The following is a 13,871-nucleotide window of genomic DNA, read 5'->3' on the forward strand; positions in this document are numbered from 1 at the left end:
ATTCAGGAACGTAGTGTAGACTTTCAGCAGCTGTAACACAACTTGGCACATTTGGCTTCTTCCATTACATTTCCATTACCTTCCACTACTTTAATGTATTCTCATAAGAAAATCCTAAATCTTGAAAGTTTGTAAGAGCCTGTGAAAGCAAACATGAGTGTTTACCATGAATTAAGAGAAGGCAATTGTTGCCTCTGCTTCCAACAGCAACAAGGAATGACAGGACTCGAAGCCAACCGTTGTTACATCTGAGTTTGTACTAAGGGAAAATTGAAACGCTGAAGAGTGTTTGATTTTTCATTCATTCAATGGAACCAAACAACTCTCCTGGACACCAGAAACCTGTTCCATAGCAATGGGAAAGAAATAAACCCTGGTCTTCGAGCTGGAACACCGGACTAGCTACACAAAATACAGTGAATTGGCAACAGCCCTTTACTGAACTGCTTTAACGTGAGTCAGAGATATTCTTAGGGTGGGAACAGAGATACTGGTTTCAAATGAGAATTGTGAAATGAGGACAGTTTCTGTACTATACTGTGATATTACTGATATTGTTAAATCTGTTAAGTTTATTAATGGAGATATTGGTCTCCTATTTCATATAATGATCAACATAGTTTATTCAAGTTCTAAAGCTTTTCCTATTGCCAAATGTTGCTAATACAAAAGAGTAAGTTGCTGCCAAAACTGACCACTAACTTGGACTTGAACAGACTGGAAGAGATCACGCACAACACAGGATAGCTTTCACCCTCAAGGTAATCTCACCATCGTCGTGAGATTCAATTCTTTAACATTATTGGTTAGGCAAGGAGAGGGCATGGGAAGCGCCAACTCACCTGCACCGAGCAGCCTGGCCAGGCAGCGCCTCTGCTCTGCTGCTGCAGTGCTCGGCGGGCGCTTGTGTGTTTGTGCAGCTCCTAGGCTGGAGGCTGGCGCCAGGGGCTGGCCATGAGAGCAGACCTCTGTCGATACTCTAATTACTCTGTGCTTAATTGATGAATAGATGGCCTTTTCTTTGTAGCAGCCAAAGGAAACTTTTCCAGTTAGTTAAGCTCTTCTAAAAAGTTTTCTTTTCACGTTGTATATTTTATATATACATATATATATATATTCAAGAAAACCCTAGTAATAGGCAGATAAACTTCCTTCTACCTTGCTTTCAGAAGAAGTCTGTGTTACACACCACCCCTGTGTGGCTACATTGGAGCACTCACCAAAGTCAGGACTCTTTAAAACTGATGGAGTTTATTCTCCTTTTGTCAAGCATTTTCTACATACAGAACATTCACATGGTGTAAGTTACAGAAGAAAAATGCATGAGACAGACTACTGCAACTAACTGAGTAGCAGACAGATTACATGATTCTTTGTTCACAATGGAGAAAAGTTGTGATAAAGGAAAACAGATTCAGTACCTAGAAATGTAATCAAACTCTTATCTTAGTTATATCTACCTATCAGGAGGTTTGCTCAAGCTGAAGAGAGATCTACTGTACCACACAGGGCAGGACGCTAAATGCACACAAGATTGCAATGCTAGAAAATTCCAGATTCTAAGCAATTTTACACAATCTAAATTGCAGTAAAATTTTGTTTAAAAAAAGATATTTCTTCTTCAGTAAATGGAGGTCAGTTTAAGAGCTTATAAGCATTCTTTAGCAAAAACATAATAAAAATAAAAATACTCCCAAACTTTTAAGTCATTGCTCTAAGTCTGGATAGTTGTTTACTGCTGGCTTTCTGATCCTACTGCCTCGTTACTCTACTTCTGGGAATCTTATTTTTCCCATTTACATGTTTAACCATTGTTAATATTAGAATTCTAAGTAAACAAACTATAAAAAATACAAAGTTTTTGTTTGTTTTTTGCACTAATCCAATTGGGTGCATGGAATAGAAAACCCGTTGAGCTAACCTAATGGTTTAACAAATATGGATCAATGGTACAATGTATAAGCAAAAATGTTATCTATTGGTTGTAGACGTCAGCTCTTTGCAATTTTAGTTTCTTGAAATACATTTTGTTTGTTTTTAAGTAACAGTTTCCTTGATGATATAAGTGAAGCTTTGTGATGCCAGGTTTTTGAATGTGGTTTCCTCTGAAAGGATAAGTGCAATATTTCTCTTTAGTGAACTGAAACTCCTTGCTGATGAAGCCCTGTGATAGCTGAAAAACCTAACATCTGTTTTTTTCTAAAAAAAGGTTAAGCTTCTGCAAGCAGCTCTCTCAACTAAGACTTGCCATAAAAATAAACTCCTCAAATTGCAGTGATCAGAAAACACTGCAAATATAATTTCTCCTTTTTTTCTCCCCATGTATGTTCCACAACTTGAGACTAGAAATTTGATACCAAAAGTTTCTTTCCAATGACAGCTAATCCTGTAGCCACAGTGGGATTATACCATTTTTATGTTTTACCTTTCATGTGAGACTTTCGCTTCAAGGCACAAAAAGATTGAACAGTGGACTGGACAGAACAGGACATAAAATTTCAGTTTAAGGAGTCAAAGGTTCCACAACAGCTCTTATTTTGTGTCTGAAGCAAACCAAACCAATATTTGAACCGTACTTAAGTCTTCCATTTACAAATGCAAAGTATCAAATAAAATTCCCTGAAGCTTTTGGGTGTGTTTTTTTTCTAATTCCTTTAAAATAACGTATGGCATTTATAATCAATTTTAATATTTTGTGATTTCAGTCAAAGAACACAATCTTAGCTGACAATTAATAAGAAGTACCATTATCAAATAGCCATTGTTTTAGTAACTCTTATGTAGAAGTTGATTCAAATTGTGTTCAAGTCAAAGAATTTACAGGTATAGAAGGGTCTAACAATTTAAAATTAAAATTGTGTACATTTGAATAACATGTAATTTAAGTGCAATGTACTGTAAAACTATTAATTCGGTAAATATCTAACAGATCTTTATGCTTCTCCAACCCAAATTACTGTGTTGCCTCTCTCAACTTCAGTGATTTCACAATTTAACTTATTGAGCCGTCCATCCAGGATAAACAGAGATTCCTTGGAAGGTGTCATGAGATACTGACCAAAAAGGCCACTGTCTTTAATAAGACGATTCTTACTGTTCCAAGGCCATTCGCCTGCCTCGACAGGCTCCTTCAGACTCTTCACCATCTTAACCTTGCCAGAGGAGAGCTCCATGAAGAGAACATCAGTTTGTGTGCTGGAGCTACAGTAGACATTGTATTGATTAACTTCAGTGAATGATGGCTGAAAAGCTACATCAGATATGTGCAAATTAGTGTGAATGTCAAATGCATCTTGTATTTCTCCTCTCATTGTTATGGACTGGATCCTCATGAGACCTTTCGCATCATCAATGCTGACAAGGTAGCGTCCATCAGGAGAAATATGTGGCGTGCCCGTTACATCGCCGTTGTACCCAATCACTGAGTCAGTAACGCCATCCACTATGAGCTGTGGCAGGACAGCCCCAGTGGTGTCAGGCTTGCAGCAGATGAAAAAGTATCCTCCGAGATGTGTATAAGCCAGTGACTGAGGAATGCAGTTATAATCCTTTAAACTAATTGTCTTGATGTATGACATAGTTTCTAGATCAATTTTCTGGAGCACAGGCTCATCTTTATGAAGAATAAATCCAAACCTGGAAGGAAAAGCACAAAATCAAAGTCAGCTACTGTGTGCATTATGTACAACTGGGGAGAGCCATTCTAAGCAAAGTAGATGAGTTACTATGTGCAGTGGTGTATTGCTATGTATCTCAGCCTCAGATGTTCCAGATATTAAGCAGTTTATAATATTTAATTTTTAGCGTTTCTTGTAACTGTAATTTAAAGTGCGTCTAAAAAACATTAAACTGATTAATGGAAAAGTATTTTTTCCTACTGACATAGGGGAAAGGTAAACATTACTCTCAGCTATCTATTCAGTTACAACTTTTACAAAAGCCAAGTAGGAGAAATAGATCCAGTATCAATAGATAGTACATCCCACATATTTTAATTCACTTCATATATTTCTTCAACTTTCTTGGGAAGATCAACTTAACCTAGCGCTCATTGTTATTCAGATAATTATCTGAATCTTCTTCATTGTAATTCATGAATATCATAAAAGGATTTAGGTTTATGCCTCCCAACCATCCAAGGCCCATATTTCTTACAATTTAAATTACCCTTTATGCTTTTCCATACATCAAGGAATTTTCACTGAACATGAATAGTATGGCTAAACTTTAAAATCCTAGAGCTGAATGTTTGTAACATTTTAAGTATAAGCTATATGACTGTTCTCTAATGTTAACATATAAGTTCTGACTGCACGATCATTTGACTGTATATAGGCAAACCCCACCACTCTAAATATTATGGAGTCATGTGAAAGTATATTAGTTTTGCTTATCCAAGTAGCTTTCACAGCACTTTTCCTGAACATCTGCTTTCCTTTGGCACATTTCTTAACATTGGCCACTGAGTCTTTGATCCTAAGAATATATAATCTAAAAACACCTTTCATATCTTGTTGATATAAAACACTATGATGGCTAGAATGTTCCAACAATTGAGCTGAAAATAGCACGAAAAATTTCACACAATACCTTGCAACCCCAATATATTTACTAATCAGTGAACCACCAAAGTAACAGGCAAAAAGGTTTCAGGACACTGTTCGGCCAGCTCCTCCCGCATGAGACAGGGTGAACGGTATTTGCATTTCCTACTGAATTGATATAAGGACATTTTTAATTTTAGCCCCAAAGTTCTTGCATACTGCTTCAGTACCATAGGATCACAGAACTACAGAATTATTTCAGCTGGAAGGGACCTCTAGCTATCATTTGGTCCAGCTCCCACCAAAGGAAGGGGCAGCATGAATCAGGCTGCCCACAATTATGCATTGAGCTGATAACGAGATCATTTTTGTCTTTGATTGTTCAGTCACTTATATGTAATCTGAATTAAATTGTCTTGGTTAGAAAAAGGCTGAGTGAGCCATTACAAAAATTATGCAAGAGAACTTGACAATCACTGATACTTTTCCATTCACAAGGTTTGGTTTTTTGTCATGGAGGAAGACTAGGATCATCAAGCAAAACCTGATTTTTAGCTGTTTTGGCCATCTAATGTCCTTTCCTCAGCCTTTTTGGGCAGGCATAAAGTTGTTGATTCTTGATTCTGTTATTGTGTAGCAAGCGTTTGTTGGTCATGAGAAACAAACTTGTGCTGTATTATGTACAGAATCATCCTGTAATAGAAGACATTAAATAGCAAGCAGCGTTCTGACATTTCAAATGTTTACGGTATACCTCAGTGTTAAATAACCAATGTTATACACATGAGCAGTGGTTACAGAAGGACAAGAGAATTAGCTTATTGATTATCTTTTACATAACAGTCTCCAATGTAAAGCAACGATCAGTGAACTGTCCGAGAGCATTCACAATATTCTGGACAATGACTTCAACATATTTGCTACTTAATATTTACTCCTGAAAAACAATAACCAAAACCCCCAATGCATCTTAAAAGGACTTTGGTCTGGATGAGAATTGACTGAGGGCTAGATATTGTCATCACTGTTGGCTTCATTAATAGCAAACGCAAAACAGAACAGAACTATCTAGGTTGCTAAATCAAGCATTAAAAACTCAGAAAGCATAAAAGCAACAAATACAAATACAGAAAGTAATGTTAGAGATGATATTATATGCAATATAAACTTGGCCAAACTTCTTGATCTGTCAAGTTTATTGTGTATAATCAATCTTCAGCCTTATTTCTACTACAGTTAAGTTTGGGTAATTACATGCAAAAATTACATGCAGAATTACATGCAGAAAACTCTTCATCCCTGCCCTACTCCAGTGCTACTGCTTTGGAATCCATGGGGCATATCTGAGGAGCACAGGCGGTGCATGCGGAGCAGTTCATGTGCTGTCAGTGGGTGGCTGAGTGGAGGATAACTGCTTTGGCAGAGGGAAGCGTGGGGTCAGCTTGGCAAGAATTCATCCTATGGCTTCCATTTAGCATGTACAGGTGGCAGGTTAGAAAACGTAGAGAAGGAAGGTGGAGAAAAGTGGACATAATGCTGTGCAGGGAGATGGGTGGTACATGCAAGAGAGATTAGCGCATTTTTAGAGGGAGAAACTGGATACGTGGGAGAACCTGTGATTATTGTGGAACAGTGTAACATGGGACAAATATTACACTGGCTAATCCAAGCATGGAGAAATTTGTCTAAGAGTCACTTAACTGATAAATTCTGGGAAGACTAATTCAGTAACATAAATTGATGAATACTAAGAATATCAGCAAGGCTTACCTGCTAATTTAAATCACTATTAAAATGAAGGATTTAATTCAGTTTGATCCAAAGAAATCTGCCTAACTTATCTTGATTAAGCAGTGTTCATGATAAATCTATGTGATGTTTTTGCATTTAAATGTAATTGATTTCAAGAGGAATATATGTTATTGATCTTTGCTTCTCAAATATTATTCCCAGCATAATGTTTTTGAACCACAAATACATTCAGCTTATGTTAACTCGGGTTGCAATAAAACTCTTGATTATCAAAACAGCGAATATGTTCTCCAAAGTTCAATTAAACTTAAGGTCTTACATACCTTCCCCAAGTGTTAGATCAGTTGAAGGCATGGAAAGACTCGCACTTGACAGCTAGCTTTCCCCACTGAGGAGGATGCTGCCATGGGTTTGTCCCCTAGCTTCTCATTAGCTGGTGGTACCTTCTGCCAGACAGATCCCCTAAATTCTGCCAGGTAAGAGGTTGCAGAGGCATTCCCGCATGCATGTCATTAAGATGAATGTAGCTATTGTGGAATCATTTAAATGCTTAAAATAATACCTGTTGATTAACCTGGTTGGTATGAACTAAATAGTTTAGGAGCCAGAGAAGAATGTGGATATAAACTTTCCCACTAGAACAGGCAGATCTAAAAAAAGGATGTTTTTCTATAGTAAGGGACCCCAGATCTTCAGGGTTAATCACATCTTTATTCTACAGCAAATCGGCAAACATTTTAAAACATAAAGCAGATGATAACATATAATGTCTCAAGCATTCTAGTTTCTTGTGCAGTTTTATCCTATCTCTTTATAACATTTAATTCCCAGACCTAAAGCCACAAGTAAAAATCTTACAGTATCTTGGATAGATTGTTCTTGCAACTGAAGTAGTGGCTTCAGCTTTAGTAACTGAGTTTACTTAAAAAATAAATAAACTGTGTTCAAGACTGCAATAACCTTATCACAATGCTGTATTTGTTGCGCTTAGGAGATCTACTGTCCCTTACTCTGAAGCTATTAAGATAGCTTGATTTTATAACCTCCTGCTGCAGCAGCTATACATATATATAGGATATAGATATATATATGTCAGAATACATATTCTGACCATCAGCTATACCCGAGTACCCATTAACAATGTATCTTACGTTTAAAGTGTGCAAGAAGCAGTTTAATAAAATTTTTTTCTACGATTGTTCATTTTTGTATTTTTAAATCTTCCTAACTTTGTAGACTTCAAATTATTTATAATTATCCATATTATTTGTTGTGTTCTCTTATTTCTGAATTTGAAAACACAGCTTTGTGAGATAAGCCCTCCCTTCCTTCAAGTAGCCATTTCTCTAGCCCTGGAAAAATATAATTCTACTTTCTTGTAATGTTAACATGCTAAAGACTTTTTGCTTTATAGTGTTTTCCGGTTCAAACTTTAAAAACCCACTACTTCGGACACATCTGTGAGGTTAGCCTAGAAGGTGATGGTTTTGGAGCTGGGTACACTAAAAGACCAGCTATGTGAGCAGAATAATACATTGAACTTAAGCAGCAGCTTTTAGTTATTGATTTCAAAGCACTTTACAAATATTACAGCAGACGAGGAAAGAAGCTGAAGGCCTTGCCTAAGGCTATATAATGATCCGCTGGCAACGTCCGTGTGAAAATACAGGTTATCTGAGGCCCAGTGTGATTTCTAACTGATCAGGCTACAGGCTACCATTGCAGCTGAGGTCCTAAAAAGACAGACAGGAGCAAGAAAACTAAAATATATAATTTTGAGTAAGAATATACAAATGTCAAAACATTTTTGAATATTAAAATTAGACAGACTTTTTGAAGTGGGTGGGAGAGAAGATCCAAAGTGGGAAGCTGGTAAACCTTCCCGAAGGGCCTACCCATCCCCAGAACCAGAACTATGGCTGCAAAAAGTAAAACCAAAATCAAAATAAAAAAAACCAAGCAACAACAAAAAACACAAAGAATGCAAAATTATACTTTTTTTTACCTAAAGATGAGGAAGTATTTTGCAAGCCACTAGAAACTGAGAAAGATGATAAACTCTTTTTTTTTTTTTTTTTTTTTTTTAATAGGAACACATACCTGTTAGGTCAGATAATTCGTTCCTGATAATTTTGAGAGTTGATTATCTCTTAACATCTTAATAAATCTCAGAATAACAGGAAAATTAGGAAAGTCTAGATGAAGGTTGTTGAAACATTCATAAGATAAAGGCAGGCATCCCAGCTAAGCTGAATAGCTTGATGCATACCCCAGGGAAATAATAAAATAGAAGATATGAGAACCAACTACAGAAAAACATGAACATAATGCAGTTGACATGGGTTTATAGAAAAATGAACTTTTTCAGCTTAACTTATTTTTTTTATTGGAAAACCTTGCTGAATGTAACTGAGTATCAGGAAGGCATACCTTTCTTGGAATAAAAACTGATACCCTCAAGGAAAAATAATTTCTCTGCAATAAAAAGCAGTTGTCAACGCAGAATCAACATTTTGTAGAGAAGTTTTGCTTCTGCTTGGTACCAATTCTGACATGTCACAAAATTTTCAGGCAATTTGGATGTGAATATATGTCCATGACACCAAGGTTGTAAATAGTGACAGGAAAGTTGCTCATTGTATTATTCAGTTGCTCATTTAAGAAAAATGTGTTCAAACATTGCCAAGCGTAAAGTGGAGAAACTTCACATGTGAATGAGGAGTGTTGGACATTCATAGAGAACAACATCCTGAAAAGCAGCGACTATGAACGGATTTCAGAATCATAGCAGACATGAGGTCAATATGAGATCTGAGTCTGATGAGTCAAAAAAAAAGACCCCAAAGTCCATGTACAGTCCTTGGAGGAATATAGAGAGAGGTGATTAAGAATAATACAACAGTCTTATATCTGTATTCTACACTGAGGAGACCAAATTAAGAATGCTTTATGGTGGTGGTGGTAGTAGTAGTAGTAAATTTCTGCCCTTCTAAAAAGCAATATTAAAAAATTAGAGATAAGAAAAAATCTAAAAATTCTTTAAGGGAAGGAGACATTGATTTTAAACAAGAGTCTGAGAAAGTCCAATATATTCAGCTTAAAAAATACATAATTGAGACATGATTTACAACATATATATACCTGAACAGAGAGAATGTACTGTTTAGTAATGTTTTCTTTAATTTCAAAGAAAAATTATAATAATGATTGCAGACTGAAACCAGACAAATTTAAATTAGAAACAGGTAATTTTTTCTAACAATAAGGATAATAAACCATTGCAACAAACTACTATAGAAGTGATTAATTTTCTATGGTGGAAATCTCCAGTTAAAGACTACGCTCTTTTTTGGAAGGTTTGGCCAAACTCAAGTAGATGTAGATTTAGAAATATCAGGTTTGTTATCTGAATCTCTGGATGACTATTTGAAATGTTTAAAACCTATAGTATACACAGAAAGTCAGACAAGATGTTCCTGTGGTCTCCTCTAGCCTGTGAATATATGAAACACCATTTTTTTGGCTTTGTTAATACAATAAAACTTGCATACATACAGTAGATTTTAATCTTATAGCACTCAGTCATTTGATGACAAGATTTTAAGAAGCAGCCAATTGTTTAAAATCTCCTGAAATTAGTTGTGCTTTGACACAATATCTTGGCTCATCCACACACACAAGAAAAAAAGTAATATGCAGAGGAATCTCTCTTTCTGCAGGTCTGAGGTTTACACTTTTACACCCACTGTACAGAAAAAAAGCTGTTTTTTTAAAAAATTAGTTTTACACTGTTTCTGGTCTTAATTAATTGTGAATTTCACGTGAGTTATTAGTAACTTTTACAACTACTGATCTTTCATATACACACATATATATGTAAAATAAGTGGCCCCCCTTGACAATACATTGGTCTCCAAAGTCAGGAAGTTAATGAATCGCTTGTGTAATATTACAACTACACAACTATAATGGCTATAATTTCACTTGGGAAGAAAGATGTTGTAAGGCTGGGATGGTCATCCCTTTGAGGGTTATTGATCTAAATATGACAGATCATGGTGGAAAGGTTGGAGGAACAGTGACAGAACACAGAGACATGCTTCACGACAGTTACCTGCTTGCACACAGCAATGATCAGTTGCAACTAAATCGTAGCCCACCGTCCAATAACCCGATTGCTGCCTTCTAACCACCAAGTGAATGTCTACACTTCTACTGTCCAATGTTAAGAACCTCCTCAGCATGCCAGTGTCAGATTATCAACTCTGCTTCCATTACCAGGTTGACCTTCATCTTTTTGATGAAGAGGGAAAAGCAATTGTACAAAAATAGTACTTACCAGATTTGTCAGAAAACAGTATTGCAAGGCAGTAATGTTAAAGGCAGCTTTGGATTTCACAGGTTAGTAGAACTGGGGAACCCAAAAAAGCTGTATGTAATAAATGTGTTATTTACCAGAGCTGTAACAAAATGTTGTCCTCCAGTGGTGTTTATAGGCCCAGTATAACAGGGACATTTCACAAAACAGATATTAGTAAGAGAGTTTTGTTGGACGTCTTGGTAAACCAAATCAGCAAGTGTATGGGCTGTGCTCTCGCTATCCTGATTTTTTTTTTTCCATTCAAAGCAAAGCAAAGCTATTAATCCAAGTAAAGAAGTCTGCACTACTGCTCTGTCTTCTACGGATAGCTGAACTCAACCCCCACAGCTACCATAATCTTATAAATTTTCAAAACAAGTTATTTTTTTAAAGGGATTAAAAAAAATACAGCTATTCATGATCGTGATGAAATTGCCTGTCACCTATGTACTGTTAGCCTGGGCTTTACGATTAGGCTGTTGGAAAATAACAAGTGATACCTGAGAGTACCTTCACTTTTACCAAATGCTTTATAGATAGATGGTGGTGTATTTAATGCAAAGTTTCCTCTCATATAGATTGATATGCAGAAGCCTCCCAGTGCTCATTAATCCCTGATTAATATTTATGAGAATCCCAACCCTCATGTCTTTTCTATGCAGTGAAGTCACACACAGTATCAGACAGCACAGAAAGGTCAGAGTGCATCTCAGGACCCTGCCCGACACAGGCTTGCAAGATACGACAGCAAATCTTCACATTTCCAATAGTTTATTTTACAGTTAATGCAACTGGGAATCTAGCCTCTGGGCATACCACTCTAATTGGAGTAAATGCTAGAACTGTGAAATCTGAGATGGTTTCTTTCTTCACTCATTCTATATGAATGAATAATAACAATTTTAACCCCAGGTTTTTTTCAACCACACATTGTAACAAATAGTTAAGAGAAATAGGAATAATAATACTTTGCAACTCTATTGCACTTTCTGTATGAGTAGTACACTGGGTTTGGCTGGGATGGAGTTAATTTTTTTCTTTACCAGCCTGTATGGTGCTGTATTTTAGATATGTGAACAGAAGTGTTGATAACACAGCTATGTTTTAGTTCCTGTTAAGCAGCGTTCACACAGCTTTGAGGCTGCCTGTTCCCCACTCTGCCCTCCACATGAACAGGCTGGGGGTGGACAAGAAGTTGGGAGGTGACACAGCTGGCACAGCTGACCAAAGGGACATGCCATGCCATGTAACATCACGTTCAAATTCCTTCCAAAGTAGCCATTGCTCCTGCTAGGATGTGGGCTCAGCTGCCAACTGGGGTCAACCCACCACAGGGAGTAATTAGCTTTCCATAAAAGCTAATGAGCTTCACAGAACCCAGACAAAGGTATACAAAAATGGTAGATAAAAATGAATTGACCAAACTAACTTAAACAAGACAAAGAGTATCCTAAAAGACGTTGATTGCAAAATGCATTTTTAAAAAAATAAAAATTAAATGAAGCTCATATGGATGAGTGACTTATTTTCCTAATTTTAATGGAAAAACCCACCCACATCTTTAAGAGCAGAATAATTATAATTACTAAGTTAACAGCATGTCATGAATTATTGTTCTCCTATTGTCTCACAATATAAGTTCAAGACCAGATTTTTTAAAGTATCTTTAAAGCATTTTAAATATATTTAAAAATAGGATTTGGTCCTAGTTTTATGGAACTGTAAGCCTGTATGTACCACAAAAACCGTGAACAGTAAACCCATGACTCATATCATTCTTTTTGCAAAAAATACTTACCATAAGTATCACTATCTTATTTCCCTAACCTACTGCAAAATGGTTAACCCGAAAACTTTCACAGCCAAGCTGACAAACAAAGGACTCCGTATAGCAAGTCCGATTAATGCTCTACCAAATCTAACCCTCTCTCCATCATCAGAGTATCAAATGCCTCAGAGCATGGGAAATCTTTCAACAAGTGGATTTGGAATAACTTGTTTGCAGGAACTTGCCCATCATTGAGAAGTAGTTTATGCCACAAAGCAGGAATGTTAAATTCATATTTTGCAAGGTATTCATTTTGGAAATCTTACTAGGTATTATTGTTATATATCTACATTACCAGTTTTTACAAGTCTTACTCTTCTCTCTCTTATCATGTCCAGTTTTCATATTATTCTTCACACAATTTCCATCACCTTAAGTTCCATCATTTGTGACAGTTATAAAGGGTAAAAACAAATTTTCATTTAATATAAATCCTCACATGGTATAACAAAATGACTTTCCCTCATGAAAAAATGTGCTAGTGCAGAGTATGTTACCACAACAGGATTTATACAGCTAGTTCCCTTTCACTGTCCAAAATATTTATTCAGTCACTGTCCTTTAAGGTGGTGAGCTAGTTTCAAATGAGATCATATCCCCCCGTTACTGTAGAAAAAAATAGTTCATTATGGTTTTGAAAAAGTAATGTTGGGTTTATATAAAATTCCTGTCAAGTCTGTTCAGCCTAAGTAGCTTTGACTATTGTATAGCACAATGGGAATACTTTGCTTTTGAGAAATACACAAGAACCTCTTTTTTTTTTCTTTTAAACACCTCACTGTTCTTACATATCTGTTATATCATTGTTCTTTCTATGACAAAAATGCTTTGAATGTGGTTAAACTATTTAAAATGTGTACAGCTTCCTGCTCTGTTTTCTGCAGGTTTGTTCCATAACAAGAAGCTAGATTTCAATAAATTAATTACAGAATGTATTGTAGAAATATCAGTGGTAGAATGTGTTATGTATTGGTAGTGGTAAATTAACCTGAAAACCAGAAACTTGACTGAAATCTTCAGTGACTCACCCAGTTCTGTGGGAGGTTTCTGGTTCCTAGATGTCACGCTATCGGCATAACTCCCCATCTTCATCTCAGTAAAGTACCTAAGTAAAATTTTTCCTGTTTTCTAGTATTGGGGAAAGGCTTAATGAGAAACACATTCCTAATGCCAGATGGTGGGTAATTATTGCCTGCCTGAACCTCAGCAGTGCCACATTCTGATATCCCTTTCCATATCTGGAAAGGGTTGACATTGTTTTCAAATCAAAATATAAAGCCATTGCACAAAGAGGTTGTACACTGTCCAGCCTACTCTGAAGGCAGTTGTTACAGCCATACAGCAAACATTCACCATGTGAACTATTACATTTCACAGTTAATGTAAT

At 36.3% G+C, this 13,871-nt stretch overlaps 1 protein-coding gene across 4 annotated transcripts in view; it reads right to left on the reverse strand.

Annotated features, from left to right (window-relative positions):
- Positions 1–1,232: 1,232 nt before the first annotated feature.
- The window catches only part of FSTL5 (follistatin like 5), a 322,952-nt gene continuing 310,313 nt past the window's right edge, over positions 1,233–13,871 (reverse strand). For all 4 annotated transcript variants that reach the window (XM_055696639.1, XM_055696626.1, XM_055696630.1 and 1 more), the window contains one exon: positions 1,233–3,636. In XM_055696639.1, the coding sequence (XP_055552614.1) occupies positions 2,934–3,636 (703 nt within the window). In that variant the 3' untranslated portion in view covers positions 1,233–2,933. The remainder of the gene's footprint in view (positions 3,637–13,871) is intronic.

This window comes from Falco cherrug, chromosome 1, assembly GCF_023634085.1.
Source record: "Falco cherrug isolate bFalChe1 chromosome 1, bFalChe1.pri, whole genome shotgun sequence".
Lineage (NCBI taxonomy): Eukaryota > Metazoa > Chordata > Aves > Falconiformes > Falconidae > Falco > Falco cherrug.